At 44.8% G+C, this 20,780-nt stretch overlaps 1 protein-coding gene across 2 annotated transcripts in view; it reads right to left on the bottom strand.

The window, feature by feature from the left end:
* LOC124256098 (probable methyltransferase TARBP1) overlaps positions 1 to 20,780 on the bottom strand; it is a 163,452-nt gene that overhangs the window by 51,643 nt on the left and 91,029 nt on the right. For both annotated transcript variants that reach the window (XM_046690049.1, XM_046690041.1), the window contains exons 11-13: positions 14,587 to 14,733; positions 13,540 to 13,724; positions 13,223 to 13,430 (exon numbers count right to left, since the gene is read on the bottom strand). In XM_046690049.1, coding sequence (XP_046546005.1) covers positions 13,223 to 13,430; positions 13,540 to 13,724; positions 14,587 to 14,733 — 540 coding nt within the window. The remainder of the gene's footprint in view (positions 1 to 13,222; positions 13,431 to 13,539; positions 13,725 to 14,586; positions 14,734 to 20,780) is intronic.

Here is a 20,780-nt window from a genome sequence, read left to right as displayed (position 1 = left end):
GAAATCTGTAAGATTGACTTATCTTCTCCGAGGAACTGTCAACTGTTGTGCGAGGACCATGGGACCGAATTGGTGGATACCTGAGACGTCCTTGGTGGTGATGTCTCTCAGATAATGGTTGGCAACCACCATATCGGATTTCCAGATATAAACCCTCCATTATTTCAAATAACACTTGTGTAGATCAATTGTAGAAGTTAGCGCTCTAATATCATGAGTATTAGAAGCTCATGGAGGGTCGGATCGGGTCCTGCAGTCTTGTAGGCACGTAGTATGACAGTTCTGATCCAAAAGGAGATGGTAGTACGTGAGACTTCAGTCTGCGTAAGTTAATGATAGAGGAAATAATCTGTTGCATTTTTCCCTCCTGTTTGGTTCGGTGGAGATAAATTTACAGTGCTCTTACTGGCCATCGTGATAGAATCATCGTATCATGGAGTCCAAGTATATCATCAAGGCGTGTTCATAAACCTCACTTGTGAGGTGTTGGAGCACTATATTCAGATCCCCAAGTTGGAGCGTGAAACTTCCGTTTTAATCCTCCAATCAGAAAGCTTAAGTAGGTTTACTAACCATCTAGTTGTGTTAGTAGCTTGATGATGAAATTCAGCTGTAGTCTGAGACGCTGTGGATTTAGATCCACTTGTATCCCGTCGTCTAGGTAATTCGCTGCGAAGTCCTTGACGATGTAGGTGCACAACCAGGTGTGTCTGTCATCGTTGAACTTTATGTAAAATCGCCTGACTGCCGTGCCCTCGTCCTAACTTGACAGGGGAGGTCTCTAACCTGAAGAAAGCAGCCCAATCATGAAGGTTCAGATTAACTGGACTGTAAGGAGGCTTGCTCGCTCACTGATATATAGTTGTCACTTGTAACGTAAGTCTTGAACTGAGAACTAAGATCGACCTCGCGTGGAGGTCGTTGTCCATCGCGTCCAATCAGAACAAGGCATTTTGATTCTGTAGAATACCCGCTGTGATGTCACCAGTGTAGCAGGAAAAAACCTTGTATAAAATCTTGCCGTTGTTGATATTAGCATAATCGCCGGTCTTCACCGTAGCTTCCTCGGTTACCCGAAAGTGACCACGTGTTTCGAGGGTTAATGGTAAACGCTGAAACCTCCCGCGAAATACCTCGCTCTGTAATATTAATGCTGGGTAGGTTATTTTCCAGGCTGTCGTGAAAGTAACTTCAGTTTTGAATATAATTCGACTTCCTTATATAAAGGTACAATAAACTTGCAAGTTGTCAGCTTGTAGACTGTATACATGAATGTATCGTCATAATTGTAGAATTAAAGCTGAACTTGTTGTACATATTTCTTCTCAGAAACGTTGGACGATTATGAGTTATACTCGCTGTAACAAGGCTGCTGTTCAATTTCGATATTGAATTGTCTGCAGATCTCCGCGTAATGGTCACGCATGTAGATAATCGTATCGTAGTCCGGGATTGCATATTCTAGCAATCTATACGGAAAAGTTGATTCCTGTGAAGATCTATGAAACGTCGTTGACTAATTAATACAGCGACGTTCTGTGTTGTAAATAGCCTGTGCAATTGTCTTCGCGTAGGCTTATAGACGGCATATGGCATACAGTTGATAGACAACTTATGCGATGTCTCCCTTCTAGATCTTCTGGGTGAAGTAGACTTGGAGCCACTTAGCCTTCGCTCTCGACCTTCCCGAAGATATCGAAGTCAGAGCCCCGATCAGTATATATATATGAGCGCAATCAGTATATATATTCAGCGCTTGCCGAACGACCTCTGTGTTCAACAGGATGTGGGGTCGGCGAAGCGCTACTCCTCCGCGACGTCCCTTGTAACTGGTGAGACTCTAGCTCCTTCGCGGAGGCGGCCTGGGACTTCCTTAGCGAAGTGTCTAGAGTCCGATCAATATATGAGCGTTAGCTTCATACAGGGTGTGGTTCTTGCTGGTTCTGCATAAGTAGAGCCGAGTAGATCATCCTATCATCTTCAGAAGTCGTGTCACGAAATCTGGTGATAAGAATCTCATTGATCGCTCTAGATCTATTAAGGCCAAAGAACATACGCCTCTGGCGTTTGAACTTTCATGGCTTTATGGTAGGCTGTGTCCAAATTCTGTGGCACCGCAGCAATCGGGTCGATCGGAGGTAAGGTGATGGCGCCTGCATCGTCCTCCTTCATCAGGTAAGTATCGAAGTTACCACTCTTGGAAGGTGAAGAAAGGTCGAGGTTGTTAACCATCCAATAACGTATCTCAGCGCCTGAGAAATTGATGCCTCCATCATCTTCTACCACGGGATCGCTGATGAGAGGTTGATGCTCTTCAGATGGTGGACTGTGTGCTTCTACCACTGTACCGGTGTCTGTGAAGACTTGTGTGGTGACCTGCGAGGAGATCGACGTGGGTGATGTACGAGGAGATCGGGTGCGTGAACGGCGCAGGTGATCGGCATGGAGAATGGCGAGGGAGCGTCTTGGTGAACGTCCTGACGATCTGCGTCTATGGGTTGACCTTCGCGGAGATCTGTGAGGTGAATGTTGATAGCTTCGCGAAGCTCTTGTGGAATCCCTCGATGTCCTTCTGGACGAAGATGATTTGGAGCCTGATAAAGGTGCCCTTCGCGAAGCTTCCTCTGCGTCCGGTCCTGAGGAATGGCAACTTGACCTTCGCGAAGGCTTTCGTGAAGTCTGGAGGTCCGAGTCCGAATCTAAGGATGAAGCCGAGGTAGGTGATGATCTACCAAGCCTTCGCGAAGGCCTTCGCGGTCCAATCAGAACAAGGCATTTTGATTCTGTAGAATACCCGAGCTGTGATGTCACCAGTGTAGCAGGAAAAAACCTTGTATAAAATCTTGCCGTTGTTGATATTAGCATAATCGTCGGTCTTCACCGTAGCTTCCCGAAGTTACCCGAGTGACCACGTGTTTCGAGGGTTAATGGTAAACGCGCGAAACCTCCGGCGCGAAATACCTCGCTCTGTAATATTAATGCTGGGTAGGTTATTTTCCAGGCTGTCGTGAAAGTAACTTCAGTTTTGAATATAATTCCGACTTCCTTATATAAAGGTACAATAAACTTGCAAGTTGTCAGCTTGTAGACTGTATACATGAATGTATCGTCATAATTGTAGAATTAAAGCTGAACTTGTTGTACATATTTCTTCTCAGAAACGTTGACGATTATGAGTTATACTCGCTGTAACAAGGCTGCTGTTCAATTTCGATATTGAATTGTCTGCAGATCTCCGTAATGGTCACGCATGTAGATAATCGTATCGTAGTCCGGGATTGCATATTCTAGCAATCTATACGGAAAAGTTGATTCCTGTGAAGATCTATGAAACGTCGTTGACTAATTAATACAGCGACGTTCTGTGTTGTAAATAGCCTGTGCAATTGTCTTCGCGTAGGCTTATAGACGGCATATGGCATACAGTTGATAGACAACTTATGCGATGTCTTGAACGGACTGACGAGTAGCTATATATGACGAGTGGCTAGTATATGGAGACCTTGGAGGAGACTTCCTCGGTGAACGCCGGAGACTTCGCGAAGCTCTCGAAGTATCCCTTCTAGATCTTCTGGGTGAAGTAGACTTGGAGCCACTTAGCCTTCGCGACCTTCGCGAAGGTATCGAGTCAGAGCCCGATCAGTATATATATATGAGCGCTTGCTTCGCGAACGACCTCTGTGTTCAACAGGATGTGGGGTCGGCAAAGCGCTACTCCTCCGCGACGTCCCTTGTAACTGGTGAGACTCTAGCTCCTTCGCGGAGGCGGCCTGGGACTTCCTTAGCGAAGTGTCTAGAGTCCGATCAATATATGAAGCGTTTGCTTCATACAGGGTGTGGTTCTTGCTGGTTCTGCATAAGTAGAGCCGAGTAGATCATCCTATCATCTTCAGAAGTCGTGTCACGAAATCTGGTGATAAGAATCTCATTGATCGTTCTAGATCTATTAAGGCCAAAGAACATACGCCTCTGGCGTTTGAACTTTCATGGCTTTATGGTAGGCTGTGTCCAAATTCTGTGGCACCGCAGCAATCGGGTCGATCGGAGGTAAGGTGATGGCGTCTGCATCGTCCTCCTTCATCAGGTAAGTATGCGCCGAGTTACCACTCTTGGAAGGTGAAGAAAGGTCTAGGTTGTTAACCATCCAATAACGTATCTCAGCGTCTGAGAAATTGATGCCTCCATCATCTTCTACCACGGGATCGCTGATGAGAGGTTGATGCTCTTCAGATGGTGGACTGTGTGCTTCTACCACTGTACCGGGTGTCTGTGAAGACTTGTGTGGTGACCTGCGAGGAGATCGACGTGGTGATGTACGAGGAGATCGGCGCGGTGAACGGCGAGGTGATCGGCATGGAGAATGGCGAGGGGAGCGTCTTGGTGAACGTCCTGACGATCTGCGTCTATGGGTTGACCTTCGCGGAGATCTGTGAGGTGAATGTTGATAGCTTCGCGAAGCTCTTGTGGAATCCCTCGATGTCCTTCTGGACGAAGATGATTTGGAGCCTGATAAAGGTGCCCTTCGCGAAGCTTCCTCTGCGTCCGGTCCTGAGGAATGGCAACTTGACCTTCGCGAAGGCTTTCGTGAAGTCTGGAGGTCCGAGTCCGAATCTAAGGATGAAGCCGAGGTAGGTGATGATCTACCAAGCCTTCGCGAAGGCCTTCACGAAGGCTGTACATCTGGGTCCTTCGTCGAGGTGGTCTGTGACTTCCTTCGCGAAGGTGGCTTCGTTGTGGCCGCTACGTTGACGGGGGGATCCCTCTGGGATGTCGTCTACGTTGGAGCCTTCGCGAAGGCCTTCGCGAAGGCTGTACATCTGGTGGCCGCTACGTTGACTGGGGGTCCCTCTCGAAGATCGTCCGACATCAGTGTAGACACATCAGGCTGTATGGCGATCTGTGCTGACGTCACTGTTGCCGACACCGGTCGTCTCTTGTGGCGTAGATCGGGGATGATGATCGGCTGATCATCGTAGAGGCCCAGTTCAGCGGCTGGAACAATCTCGGTTGAGAAAGTCCTAGTAGACTTCGTTGATTTCCCCTCAGAGGTCGACGCTGCCCTGGGGGTGCGAAGTCTGCGTTGAGATGAAGTAGTTGCTGCCCTATCAGTGTTGGTAGCGACGGGACCCTCAGGAAGATCATAGAATATCAGCGTTGGTACATCAGGCTGCATGTTGATCTGCGCTGACATCACTGTTGCCGACATCGGTCATTCTTTTGATGTACATCAGGTATGATGATCGGCTGATCATCATACAGGCCCAAATCTGCGACGGGAACAATCTCGGCTGAGAAAGTCCTAGTAGACTTCGTTGATTTCCGCTCAGAGGTCGACGCTGCCCTGGGAGTGCGAAGTCTGCGTTGAGATGAAGTAGAAGCCCTCTAGTCTTCGGCTGCGACGACGGGATGTGTAGGGAAGCAGGACGCTTCTTGGAGACGGCGGACTACGTCCCACGCCTCTCCACCACTCTAGCGGAACACCACCACGGGAGGGGGGTCGACCAACAGCAGTAGACTGGCGAGGGGTTCAGGTGTATCAGTCATGGCTAGACTCTGCATACGCAGCGACCTATCTGCTCGCGCAGTCTCAAAGCGCAAAGTAATTATTTATTAAAGGCAGAATTGGATAAATTAGTACCGCAACTGCAACGTGAATAAAATGAACATGGCGCAGTACAACTAGGGCATATTAAATGCGGATCAGCAGCAGAATAAAAAACGTAATCTGCAACAGTACAGATTCTCATCAACGTAATCCACTGAAACAAACACGGTGTCCCGTGAATAAACAGTAGAAACACGACTAAATATCAATATATAATTGTTGAAGGATACTAGCTAAACCTCTATAGATGTCTATACGAGGTAACTAACTAAATATAATCAAAGGATATAGTGTGTCGGGAGACACAGGCGCTCTCACGTCCAGCTCACTGGGCGAAGAAGGAGAGAGTGAGGCACATGGGTGGAGGTGGCGCCCTCGTTCCCGCGCTTGTGGAAGGGAGGTAACATCGTGGTGAGTACTAATTAGTGATTTTACATTGAAGGGAACTTCAATTAGGGAGATACAAGTGTTCCACTATGTTCGCAAGAAGAGGAAGACAAGCAAGCAAAAGAGCATGAGTCAGGATAAGGACAAATATGTAATTTTTAGAGTAAAATTGATATTTTATACTTATCCTGACTCATGCTTTTTTGCTTGTCTCCTTCTTCTTGCGAACACAGTGGAACACTTGTATCTCCCAATTGAAGTTCCCTTCAATGTAAAATCACTAATTAGTACTCACCATGAGTTATCTTTCCCCTCGTAAGCACGGGAACGAGGGCGCCACCTCTCACCATGTGCCTCACTCTCTCCTATTATAGCGAGCCCAACACTTGAATTTACAGGGAAATCCAAAGTGTTATGTGGGGAGGACTGGAGGGCTTACCTCATGAGTCAGGATAAGTATAAAATATCAATTTTACTCAGAAAATTACATATTTTTCCTTATCCTGACTCATGCTTTTTTGCTTGTAGAATCCGACGGCTATGGAGGTGGGAATATATAATACTTTGGATTTGGATAATTAGTGATTTGAATTGTAATGACTGTAATAACCCTATGGGAACTTCATAAAGGCACTGAACTGATGAATTCCTGCTGCTAACTTATCAGCTGCCATATATGGGTTATTACAATATCACTATTACAATATACTTACATACATACATACATACATACATACATACATACATACATACATACATACATACATACATACATACATACATACATACATACATACATACATACATACATACATACATACATACATACATACATACATACATACATACACACTAACATTTGTATATCTCAACGGCACATCGTATTGTCAATCTCAACTCCCTTGGGAGCATACAACTCTTGCAGCCACTGGGCGCACCGAGTTAATGGGGCATTCCCATCCTTACGAGGTACCCATTCACAGCTGGGTGGACTGGGACACATAGTCACAGTACTTTGTCCAAGTTCACTGCACGTTGCTGTACCCGCAACTGGGTGTTTGCACGTATTCATGTGGCCACCATCTGGTCATATACCAACGGATTCGTGGGTTCTTTTAAGTGCACAGGGTTGTGTACTGTACACTAGGGGTATACCGCATACTTATTATGATAAAGTATATACAACATTAGTACAAAGCTTAAGACTAGTAGACTTAAGTTGTTAATGTGATAGCATAAACTACTTGAGTTTATAGTTAATATACTTTTATGAAGTAACCAAAGTACTAAGCTTAAGATATGCATAAACTTAAGCTATATGAGTATAGTACTGAGCTTAAGATATAATTTAACTTAAGCTATATAATAGCAAAAACTCCGTAGAGTTTGTTAGCTAATATATATATAAATTGTGACCATATTACTGAGCTTAAGATATGATGAAAAATAAGCTAAATATAATAGCAAAACTTCTAGAGTTGTTAGCTAATATATTGTATGATATAATAACCATAGTACTGAGCTTAAGATATGATTAAACTTAAGCTAAATATATAATAGCAAAAACTCCTTAGAGTTTATTAGCTAATATACTTTTATGAAGTAAACATAGTACTAAGCTTAAGATATGAATAAAACTTAAGCTACATATATAATAGCAAAACTCGGTAGAGTTTGTTAGCTAGTATATTTTTATGATATGAGTATAGTACTGTGCTTAAGATATAATTTAACTTAAGCTACATAAATAATAGCAAAAACTCCGTAGAGTTTGTTAGCTAATACATTTTATAATGTAACCATAATACTGAGCTTAAGATATAATGAAACTTAAGCTAAATATATAATAGCAAAAAACTCCTTAAGAGTTTGTTAGCTAATATACTTTTATGATATAAACATAGTACTGAGCTTAAGATATGATGAAACTTAAGCTACATATATAATAGCAAAAACTCCGTAGAGTTTGTTAGCTAATATATTTTTATGATATGAGTATAGTACTGTGCTTAAGATATAATTAACTTAAGCTACATATATAATAGCAGAAACTCCGTAGAGTTTGTTAGCTAATACATATATAATGTAACCATAGTACTGAGCTTAAGATATGATTAACTTAAGCTAAATATATAATAACAAACTCCGTAGAGTTGTTAGCTAATATATTGTATGATATAATAACCATAGTACTGAGCTTAAGATAATAAATGAACTTAAGCAAAAAATATATAGCACGTAGCTATTTAGTACTGTTATAAGATAAGTAGAAATCTGTAAGATTGACTTATCTTCTCCGAGGAACTGTCAACTGTTGAGCGAGGACCATGGGACCGAAATGGTGGATACCTGAGACGTCCATAGTGGTGATATCTCTCAGATAGTGGTTGGCAAACACCATATCGGATCTCCAGAAACAACCCTCCATTATGGTATTCCAAGAGCAGTTGCCGTGTAGAGCAAGTGTAGATGCTAGCGCTCTAATATCATGAGTATTAGAAGCTCTTGGAGGGTCGAGTCCTGCAGTCTTGTAGGCACGTAGTATGACAGTTCTGATCCAAATGGAGATAGTAGTACGTGAGACTTCCGTCTGCGTAGCTGTTGATAGAGGAAAATAATCTCTTGAATTTTTCCCTCCTCTGTTTGGATCGGTGGAGATATATTTTCAGTGCTCTTACTGGCCATAGTGATAGATCCATCGTATCATGAGGTCCAAGTATATCATCAAAGCGTGTTCTCTCATAATCCAATGCGTGAATCTCTGACATCATGGCAGCCGGAGCTAGAGATAACAGGAACGAGGTTATCTGAGTCAGAGATTCAACGATGTAGATTCTAATGGTTCATAAGCCTCACTTGTGAGGTGTTGGAGCACTACATTCAGATCCCAAGCTGGAGCGTGAAACTTCCGTTTTTAATCCCCCAATCGGAATGCTTGTAGCAAGGCGAGTAACTCTGGGGTTTGATTAACTTGACGCCCGTTCTCATAGTTATGACAGAGCTTATTGCTGCAAGATAGGTGGACAAAGCTGAGCCTTTTAAATTCTTAGTCTGACGAAGATAACATAAGTAGTCAGCCACTTGAGGATGAGTAGCATATCTAGCTGTAAATCCTTCTTTGCAGCATAATTGACAAAACTGTGCCATTTGTCATCGTATAAGTTGCCAGTTGAGTTACGCAGGGCAAGCTTGACTGCTTTTGCCGCTCTGGCTGAATAACCTCTTATTCAGACACGCCTTGATACAATCCATACGTGAAGTTGGAATATTTCTGGCTTTCCGTGCGCTTGTTTGGTGTGCGGATGTATTAACAGATTCGAGCACTCTGGAAGATGTAGTATTGGTTGTCCGATTCCTTGAATAAGAGCTGGAAACCACGTTCTCGCTGGTCAGTAGAGCACGACCAAATTCAGATGGAGGCTCTGCGTTTGACTGATTTTGAGTAAGACTTGTGGGATTAACGCTGGTGGCGGAAAGCGTACGCGTTGAGTCCTTCCCACGATATGCTTAGTGCGTTCGTTGCCCATGCTAGTGGGTCTGGGACTGGCGATACGAATGTTGTTTGTTGAATCGAGTGGTAAATAGGTCTATTAGTAGAGTTCCTATTTCCTTGATAATTTGAGTGAATATCTCTGTATGGAGCATCCATTCTGTCGGCGATGGTAGGTGTGGCCGAGAGAGAGCGTCTGCTATTACATTCTTTGCTCCTAGAATGTGACATGCTCTGACATGTATGTTGAGATTGTCGATTAAATCGAACAATTGAAAACATAGAGTCAATAGGTTCGGGGACCTGGTTGAGCTTAGTTTGTTCACATAAAACGCCACTGTTGAATTGTCTGTGTGAATCATCAACTGAGCATTCTGTAGTAAGTTGCTCCAGTGCATTATGGCGTTATCACTGCTTGCATCTCTAGCAGATTTATGTGTAATTTGCTCTCTTGATTGCTCCATAGCCCTGATGCCGTCCTGTTGGCAAGATGGGCTCCCCATCCTTGTAGTGACACGTCTACGTAGAGATGTGTTTTCGATTCCGGCTCTATTAAAGAGATGCCTACTCAAACATTCGATCTCTTGGTCCACCATAGTAGGTGAGGTTTAACATGATCCGGTAAACTGAACGGTAGAGAGTCGTCGTGATGCGAATTGATGATGACTTGTAACGGACGTAATTGTAGTCTGCCTCTGACTGTCATGTCTTGAGCTGAAGTGAGTAACCCCTGTGGGATTGACTGTTGGATCTTGATCCATGCCCCTCCGGTACAATTATACGATTCTGCGCCGTTACAAACCAAATACCTAGAAATTGCAGATCTTGCGTAGGTTCTAGGTCCGACTTAAGTAGATTTACTAACCATCCTAGTTGTGTTAGTAGCTAGATGATGAAATTCAACTGTAGTCTGAGACGCTGTGGATCTGGATCCACTTGTATCCCGTCGTCGAGGTAAACTCGCTGCGAAGTCCTTGACGATGTAGGTGCACAACCAGGGGTGACTGCCATCGTTGAACTTTATGTAAAAATCGCCTGACTGCCGTGCCCTCGTCCTTACTTGACAGAGGAGGTCTCTAACCTCATGAAGGCAGCCCAATCATGAAGGTTCAGATTAACTGGACTGTATGGAGGCTTTGGTCGTTCACTGATATGTTGTTGTCACTTGCAACCTATGTCTTGAACTGTGAACTATGAACGACCTCTGCGTTGTCCATCGCGGTCCAATCAGAACAAGGCATTTTGATTCTGTAGTGTACCCGCGCTGTGATGTCACCGGTGTAGCAGGAAAAGGAACCTTGTATAATTTAGTGCCGTCGTTGATATTAGATCAATCGTCGGTCTTGTCCGTAGCTTCCCGAAGTTACACGAGTGACCACGTGTTTCGAGGGTTAAAGGTAAACGCGCGAAACCTCCGGCGCGAAATACCTCGCCCTGTAATATTAATGCTGGGTAGGATATTTTCCTGGCTGTTGTGAATGTAACTTCAGTCTTGAATATAATGCCGACTTCCTTACATATAGGCTGAATAAAACTTGCAAGTTGTCAGCTTGTAGACTGCATACATCAATGTAGCATCATAATTGTAGAATTAAAGCTGAACTTGTTGTACATATTTCTTCTCAGGAAATCGTTGACGATCATCTGTTTTACTCGCTGTAACAAGGCTGCTGCTCAATTCCGTTATTGAATTGTCTGCAGATCTGCGTAATGGTCATGCATGTAGATAAGCGTATCGTAGTCCGGGATTGCATACTTAGCAATATATACGGAAATGGTGATTCCTGTGAAGATCTGCGAAACGTCGTTGATGCCCTTGATGTAGGTAGTCGGCCTGAAGATCCTTAATTAGGCTCTTCATCTGTAAATAGTACTTCGCGTAACTATATAACGTTCTGTTTTGTAAATAGCCTGTGCGAATGCCTTCGTGTAGGCTTGAAGACGGCATGTGGCATACAGTTGATAGACAAGTACTGCGATGTCTCTGCTTCGCTGGATACTTGTCTGTAAATCGGCGAGGGGATCGAACGTGGTGAATAACCCGACGAACTGTGTAGGGTGACCTGTAGTTTCGCTAAGGTCCGAATGAATCCCTCGACAACTATAAGACGAAGATGTCTTGAACGGACTGACGAGTGGCTTCTATATGGAGACCTTCGTGGAGCTTCCTTGGCGAATGATGGTGGCTTCGTGAAGCTCTCGGTGAATCCCTTCAAGATCTTCTGAATGAAGATGACTTGGAGCCACTTAACCTACGTGAAGGCCTTATAGGAGCTTGCTTCGCGAACGACCTCTGTGTTCTACAGGGTGTGAGCTCGGTGAAGCACTCCTCCTCCGCGAAGCCCTTCGCAACTGGTGAGGCTCTGGATCCTTCGTGGAGGCGGCCTGGGACGTTCTTCGCGAAGGCTTCGCTACGGGCTGGGTTGCCCTTCGTGGAGGCGCGTTTGTGGGCTCTAGAGCCCTACGCGAAGTCAAGGCGGGCTCTGGGGCCCTCTATGACTTATTATGGGTTGGGCTCTGAGGCCTCTGTAAACCGTATCGGTCTTCCATCAACATCATGATTTGGTTAACCAGGTCGTCTGGGACGGTCTGCGCTGGCGTTGAGGGTGTCCTCTCTGTGATAGTGACGGGACCCTCAGTTATTATCTCAGGCGTCAGCGTAGGCATCTCTGGTTGCGTGTTGATCTGCGCTGAAGTGACGGTAGCCGATACTGGTCGCTTCTTATGACGTACATCTGGAATGATAATCGGAATGTCATCATCATATAAACACAATTCTGAAACAGGTAGAATGTCAGAAGCAAAGTTTTTAGTAGCCTTCATGGATTCCCCTTTTGACGAAGCTGTAGACCTGGGGGTTCGGAGCGTACGTTGAGACGACGTGGAAGCTCTTCTAGTCTTAGACTGTGATGAAGGAACGTCCTGGGATGCAGGTCGCTTCTTAGATATAGCGGACTGCGTCCCACGCTTATCCCCCAAAGGTAACTCAGGCGGAACACCAGACGGTAGAGGGTCGTCCGCCAACAGTTGACAGGGTATATCTGACTCCGATCTATTAGCCATGACTGAAGATTGTTTCCGAGATCTATCTGCCGCCCGTCTCATGACGGAATATAAATATTTATCAAAGGCAGAATTAGACAAATTAATACATAATTTGCAGCGTGAAACAATAGAGCAAGGAGTTATGCAACTAGGGCATTTTAAATGCGGATCGGCAGCAGAGTAACGTAATTTACAAACAGTGCAGATTTTCATTAACGCAAACTGTTGAGCAAACACGGCCAACCGTGAATAAAGCAGCAGAAACACGAATAATAATCAATGCATGTTGAATAAGGATACTAGTTACACCTCTATAGATGAATATAAGAGGTAACAAATTAATTATAAATAAAGGATATAGTGTGTAGGGAGACACAGGCGCTCTCACGTCCTGCTCACTGGGCGAACAAGGAGAGAGTGAGGCACATGGTGAGAGGTGGCGCCCTCGTTCCCGCGCTTACGAGGGGAAAGATAACTCATGGTGAGTACTAATTAGTGATTTTACATTGAAGGGAACTTCAATTGGGAGATACAAGTGTTCCACTGTGTTCGCAAGAAGAAGGAGACAAGCAAAAAAGCATGAGTCAGGATAAGGAAAAATATGTGTATTTGACAGAATTTACTCAATTCCATTTGACAGGTTGAGGAAACTGAGGTTGTCATATTGCTGACCTTTTTAGGGTGTATACTCATACCTCAGAGAGAAGACACTGAACACAGTGGAGAACATGGATGTCAGAGTCCCTTGTGCCAACATCAAATGCATCATAGCAAGTCTCCAGAAGTTGAGGCGCTGACGGTCGTCCTGGGCACCTCTTGAGAAGGAAATACATACACTGCCACTGACTGGAGATATATCTAGATACAACCCTGCCCCAGTCCTTCTGGGAAATCCTTGACTCACTGCAATTGAAATCCTTCACTTTATATTGGGAAAGATGAGGATCTGTGGCTATGAGTCGGCACATATTGTACATAGTTACTGCATGGGCAAAAATGTCCTTCAATTTACCTCTTGCTTGTTTTTGATGCTTGCTTAGTAAATCCTGGCATCATTTTCATGGACACAGTGAATTCCAGTATTGTTTCAGTGATGTCCATCATGGTGTCTGAGGGCTGCAAACTATCTACTATGTCTGCTAAAGCAGCCAGAAGACACATCATAGACACAGTCTGAATCTGACTCTCCAGATATACCTGCAAACACACACAAACATAGACACAGTCTGGAACTGTCTCTCCAGATATACCTGCAAACACACACAAACATAGACACAGTCTGGAACTGTCTCTCCAGATATACCTGCAAACACACACAAACATAGACACAGTCTGGAACTGTCTCTCCAGATATTCCTGCAAACACACACAAACATAGACACAGTCTGAACCTGTCTCTCCAGATATACCTGCAAACACACACAAACATAGACACAGTCTGGAACTGTCTCTCCAGATATTCCTGCAAACACACACAAACATAGACACAGAACACAGTACCTGAACTAGACACAGTCTGGAACTGTCTCCAGATATACCTGCAAACACACACAAACATAGACACAGTCTGGAACTGTCTCTCTACCTGCAGATATCTGGAACCTGCAGATAACCTGCAAACACACACAAACATAGACACCTGTCTCTCCAGATATACCTGAAGATATTCCTGAACAAACATGTCTGAACCTGTCTCTCCAGATATACCTGCAAACACACACAAACATAGACACAGTCTGGAACTGTCTCTCCAGATATTCCTGCAAACACACACAAACATAGACACAGTCTGAACCTGTCTCTCCAGATATACCTGCAAACACACACAAACATAGACACAGTCTGGAACTGTCTCTCCAGATATACCTGCAAACACACACAAACATAGACACAGTCTGGAACTGTCTCTCCAGATATACCTGCAAACACACACAAACATAGACACAGTCTGGAACTGACTCTCCAGTACACACACACAAACAAATGGATAACTTGCTACTTCTCACTATGTGCACTGATCCAACCATTCTTTGTTCCATCTACTCCATTCCACACGTACCTGTGGCATGGCCTGTAGATGCTGTAGCTTGGTGATACAGGTGGAGGCAAGAGTAAGGAGAGATTGATCCCTCATGTCCGGGGGGAGATACTTCAAGCACCGCTCCATGCAGCCTGCGTACACATCCAGCAATGCCAAGTCAGCCATCTGCACAAAAGTGGTACGTACAGATAAACATGTGTAGTACACACACTGATTATTTGGGGGGAAAAGTGGGGGTTTTTTTTGTCAGAGACATACAATTTATACACACAACCTTCAAATAGCCCAGAGGTAGACAATGTGAGTAACAATCCATGCTGTCAATGTACCATGACAATCAAGTCACCTGACCAACCCCCCATCCATTAAGACGCCTCTTATGCCCAACATAGGATGCTGGGGACCTATTCTAACTCAGAATCCCAGTAATGACATATTGTTGTCAGTATTTACAGAGCATTTTCTAAACATTATGCTTATATTCGGAATGTTTCAAAATGGCTAATAAAACCACTTGATTTTCGTGAATCAACCTAAAACTTTGCCAAACATTTCTTTGTAGAGATTCTTCCTCTCCAAAACACATATGGATTTTCTTCTGCTGCAAATACCCTGTGACAGTTGTAACAATGCTTTAATTAAAATATTGTACCAATAAAAAAACTTGCTCGAATGTTTTCCAACCCTGGGAGATACATCGGAATTACTTGACAGTTGTACCTGTTGCACCACAGTAGCAACTCCCAGCCTCTCAAAGGAGACACAGTGCAGGGCCCTTATTCTTGAACCGTTCGCAGACCTAAGAATTCTTAACTTTGATCGTAGCCAATGTGTTAAGAATGGGCTTAAGAAGTTCGTAGGGTTACGAACGTTTCGAGAATAGCTAGTCTGGATGTTAGTCATGGCCATATGGTTGTCTAACTGACCTCTGAAGCTCTTGAAATCTATATCTGTTTACATGTACATGTACATCAAATCTACATCTGTTTACATGTAAATGTACATCAGCGTCCCATGTCACTAATGTCAGTTGTAGCTGCCCTTCAGTCAACTGACGAAGGAGGACCACACATAGTGAAACACCACCAGGGCATCCTGTGTGCCTTCAGGGCTGCCCTCTGAAGATAGGAGAGGTAAGCACCATGGACCACCACCCTAATCTGCTTGCAAGCATTCTGGAATTGCTCATCGAAGGTCCAATACATTGTCCTCGGAGGTGGTCTTGACTGGGAAAAGGGTGGAATCTGCTGAGCAGCCGGAGCCACTATTATGGGACCTGAAGCTCCTCCCAGGGTGGCCGAGGTGAAAAGTCATTCACCCACCATCGCAACCAAGAGCCTCAGAGACGTCAAATCGGCCCCTACTACTCGAACATGGGGCCAATAACGTCTTGGACCAGTGATGGTATAACGCAGAGCTTAAAGGAACAAACGCCTTCCCTGGTAGGCGAAGGTCAGTCAGATCCTGCCTCATCATTGGTACCACAGCCTCAGGTTGAACGACAGCTATATGCTGATCAATGTCCTTCAGATACGAAAAAAACTTAAACTCCCCCTCGAAGCTGTCCCCCTCCTCTACAAAGCTGAAGTCCTTTCCGAGGACTCTGCTTCAGACGGAGCATCGGAGGACGATGCCGACAAAGTCATGGGAGGGCTATTAAATGTAATCAAGCACATGATACATAAAGTATTCATATTCTTAGACATCTTATCAGCCACTAGGGAGACAGAAAGTTCCACACATGTTCAGCGCATGAGTGTAAGCACAAGGAATGCTTTTTTATTTGTATAATATCTATTTTAAAGTGTAATAGGTGCACCCTAGGGAGCATCCAGTGACAGCTGAATTATAGAACTAAACAGTGTGGGGAGGTGGTAACGGACAACGTTAGACTTTGCGTTGTGTGATATTATTGATTGTAAGAATATTGTTGTCCGTCCCCATTATTTATAATTCAGGTTTCAGTCCTAACAGCACCTCAAGAACATGAAAAATAACACAAGAAATCTTAAGAGAAGAGAGTTTATTGAAACTAAACAAAAACGTATCAAAAATGTAATTTTCTGACTAGAATTAATATTTATACTTATCCTGACTCATGCTAAATGCTTGTCTCCTTCTTCTTGCAAATGATAGTGGAACACTTGAAATCCCTTGAAGTTCCCTTCTAAAAATGCGGATGTAAAATCATCACTCACCCACTAGTGGCCTCCCTTGCCCCCCTTGGCATCCTTTTCGTCACATGACCAGCCATGTTTTGTCACTCTCTCTCTGTATGAATGCCAGAAACCCAGATTTACAGGGAAACCCAGAGTGCCATGAGAGGGGAGGTTGGGATAAGTATAAAATATCAATTTTAGTCAGAAAATTACATATTTTTCCTTATCCTGACTCATGCTAAATGCTTGCAGAATCTTTCGGAATCGGTGGTGGGTCAGGCCACTTCTGGATTCACTGGCTGTTGATTTACGTCCTGTATTACCCCCCATGGGAACTTATGACGGCACTGCGGATGATTCTGTTCTTTCAACTTCCTCTGATGAGTCTGGGGGGAACCACAACTTGTCAGATTTCTTCTGAAACTTCTGACATTTTCGTGTGGATTTTAGATATACTAATGTTCCATTAGTTATCTATTGCAACTCCATCTCTTGATGCGCGCATCAAGTGGAGATGCGACCCTTCTTCATGTACGAGTATGACCTATACAAGTACAAGGTCTATCACTCATGCAGCACGGATGTCAAAAATTAGTGCTCTGACAGGGCATAAGGATAGATCCTGTGTATCCTGTGGCCCAAGGACTGTAGAGATTGCTGGGATGTGGAACTGTCTGTCAGGCTGGCTGGGCAGTTGGTTCTTGGCAATAAAGTCCCATCTCAGTCCTAGATGTACGATGTCACGATGTCTTGATTCAAACCGTGTTCGTTCAAAGTCTAGAGCATGTATTTCTGACATCCGTACTGCTGTTGCTAGGGTGATCAGGAACAGCGTTTTCTGTGTCAGTAGTTCAAAGGATGTCCGTTCTAGAGGCTTGTAGGCATCACTGGTGAGATGTTGTAGAACTACGTTGACATCCCAGGCAGGAGCCTTGAATTTCTTTTGTTGGTCTTCCAACTTGAGCGAGCGTAGTAGTCCCAGTATCTCTGGTACTTTGGTCAGCTTGACACCCGTCTTCATGGTGATAACTGTGCTGAGAGCAGCCAGGTACGTTGAGAGTGTTGAACCTTTTAAGTGTCTCGTCTGTCGCAGATGACACAGGTATTCTGCCACTTGAGGATGGGTTGCTTTTACTGCTGTAAAGCCTTTCCTCGTTGCATACTGTTCAAATCTCTGCCACTTGTCGTTGTACAAGTTGCAAGTTGATCTGTGTAGCGCTAGTGTCACTGCTTTCGCTGCTCTGGCGGAGTACCCTCTACTCTTCAGGCAAGCTTTGATACGCTCCACGCGTGAGGCTGGAACAATGCCGGATGCCCGTGAGCTTGCTTGGTGAGTGGATGGATGAGCAGGTTCGACCACTCTGGTAGTTTCAGGGTTGGACTTCCAAGTTCTTGTATGATGACGGGAAACCATACACTCACTGGCCAATAGGGCGCGACCAAAATCAGTTGCAACATTGTCGTTTGCTTGATTTTCTGTATTACTTGTGGTAGTAGTGGCTGGAGGTGGAAACGCATAAGTGTTTAGTCCTTCCCATGAGATGCTTAAAGCATCTGTTGCTCATGCCTGAGGATCCGGAATCGGTGAGACGAATCTTGGTAGTTGCTTGTTGAACTTAGTTGCAAACAGGTCTATCAGTGGAGATCCTATTGTCTGTATGACGAACCGGAACGCTTCTGGGTGTAACATCCATTTCGTCGGGGATGGTTGTAGTGGACGAGATAGGGCGTCTGCTATGACATTCTTTGCTCCTGGAATGTGGCATGCCTTCATGTAGATGTTCAGGTCGTCGACGATGCTGAACAGGAGAAAGCTGAGTTGTAGCAGACTTGTTGATCTTGTTGATCCTTGTTTGTTGATGTAGAACGCTACTGTGGAGTTGTCCGTGTGGACCGTGAGTCTTGCGTTCTTTAGTACGCTGGACCAGTGTTGTAAAGCGTTGATCACTGCTTTCATCTCCTACAGGTTGATGTGCAGACTCTGATCCTGACTCGACCACTTCCCTGCTGCCACTTCGTTGTCGAGGTGGGCACCCCATCCTTGTAGTGATGCATCTATGTAGAGATGAGTGTTGCAAACCGGCTCTGACATAAAGGTTCCTCACCAAACATTCGATAAGAGGTATGGTTTCAGGCTGTCGGTAGTATCAGCAGATCCAGACTGTCGAGATGGGCATTCACAAATATTTGTAGTGGGCGCAGTTGTAATCTCCCTCTGCGAGTCATGTCTTGAGCTGAGGTGAGTAGACCGAGCATGCTTTGCCATGCACGTAGTGTCAATGGAGAGAGCATTGCTTGAGATATCATATGTTGTATCTTGACCCAACGATCCTCTGGGATGACTATGAGATTCACCGGCGTGATGGGTCGTATTCCTAGAAATTGAAGATCCTGTTTCGGCTCCAGTTCCGACTTGAGGAGATTTACCAGCCATCCTAACTGAGTGAGAAGCCTGATGGTGAAGTCTAGTTGCAGTCTGAGTTGACTGGGATCTTGATGAACTTGAACTCTGTCGTCCAGGTAAAAAGCACTGCGTAGACCTCGATGATTTAGATATGTGACGATGGGCTTGGTCACTCGAGTAAACAACCAGGGGGCAGACGATATTCAAAACGGTAGAACCTTCACTGGAAGTGATGTCCGTTGAAAAGGAATCTTAGGTATTTCCTTGAGTCTGGATGTATCGGGAAGTGTAGGTACGCATCTTGTAGATCTGTGCTGGCGAGGTAGTCTGATGGACGAACGAGATGTCGGAGCTGAGGAAGATGTATCATCTTGAATTTTGCTGGTCTGCGGAGATACTCCTGGTTGAATTTCCTCATGTTGTAGATGAGCAGAAACTTCTCCTTGGAATTCTTCTTTGGTACCAGGAAAATTGGGGAGTAAAAACCGGGTGTGATGAGAACTTGATTTATCTCTTCTACTGCATCTTTGTGGAGTAGAGTCTTGATTGTGTCGTCTAGTTTCTCTGTCTGGTCGGCTGTGTAGTTGAAGGCCAGCGGGTTGCTTGTAAGCGGCGGGGTGGCTTCCAACTGTATCTTGTACCCTCTGCGTAGTATCTGGGATACGTAGTCGTCCTGTAGTATTCACCAATTCTCCCAGTACCGTTGAAGACGTCCACCCACTGTTGAAGGTTCTACAGGAAGGGCTGGGGGTGGAAGACTCCAGTCGTTCCAAACCTGTCCTTCAGCGCTTGGTTCCCCTGGTAACCCCTGCTCGACCTCTTCCGGGGTTACTTCTGGGGGCTCCGGTTGGGCGACGAAATGAACCTCTTCCTCCTCTTGAGCTGGAATATTTCTTTTCTCTGGCTCTCTGGACTCCTGCAAACTTGGATTTGTTGCAGTAGCGTTGGGACGTCTGTGAATCACATTTGCCACATTTGCACTTTATCATCATGACCTCGCTTGATTCGTGTGTAACCTCTTTGGCGACTTCTTCAATTCCTCCTCCGAAGATGGATGATGCTGACCATGGGGCTCTGTATTAGGACTTGGTGAACTGCTCACTCCAGGTGCACAATGACAATAATCCTTGTCTCCTCAAGAGAGTCAGGACCGCTGATGTTGATGCTAGATGCTCCGACATAAACTGTAGCGCAGAAAATATCATCCGGTCATCTTCAGCGGTGATATTCTTGAACTTCGAGATGAGTGATTCGTTGATAGCCCTAGACCTGGCTAGTCCGAAGAAGGTACGTCTTGAAGTCGTATCCAGTTGCGCTAGCTTCTTCTCTTCTATCTTGTAAGTTCTATAGCGGGAGTTGTTGATGATCTTGTAGTCCTCATCAATTTCTGGTGCCTTCAGGAAGGCCTTGTTCCATGTGATGTAAGGTAAGTTTCCTGGCGTTGAACGTCGGGATATGCTGATTCTGGAACTTGGTAGCCTTATCAAAGGCTGACCTGAGACCGTCCGGTACTTGGGAGATCAGGTCGATAGGTGGAAAGGTGAGTGTGTCGAAATCATCGTTGGACATCTTCTATGTAAACGCTTCGTGTGTGTCCCTGGAAGGCAATGCTAGGTCCAGGCCATTAGCAATCCATGAGGTTACTTCCG

This window comes from Haliotis rubra, unplaced genomic scaffold (assembly GCF_003918875.1).
Source record: "Haliotis rubra isolate DU_JTF1 unplaced genomic scaffold, ASM391887v1 Scf116, whole genome shotgun sequence".
Lineage (NCBI taxonomy): Eukaryota > Metazoa > Mollusca > Gastropoda > Lepetellida > Haliotidae > Haliotis > Haliotis rubra.
Note: the sequence above shows the minus strand (reverse complement) of the source record. Positions and strands in the feature narration are given on the sequence as shown.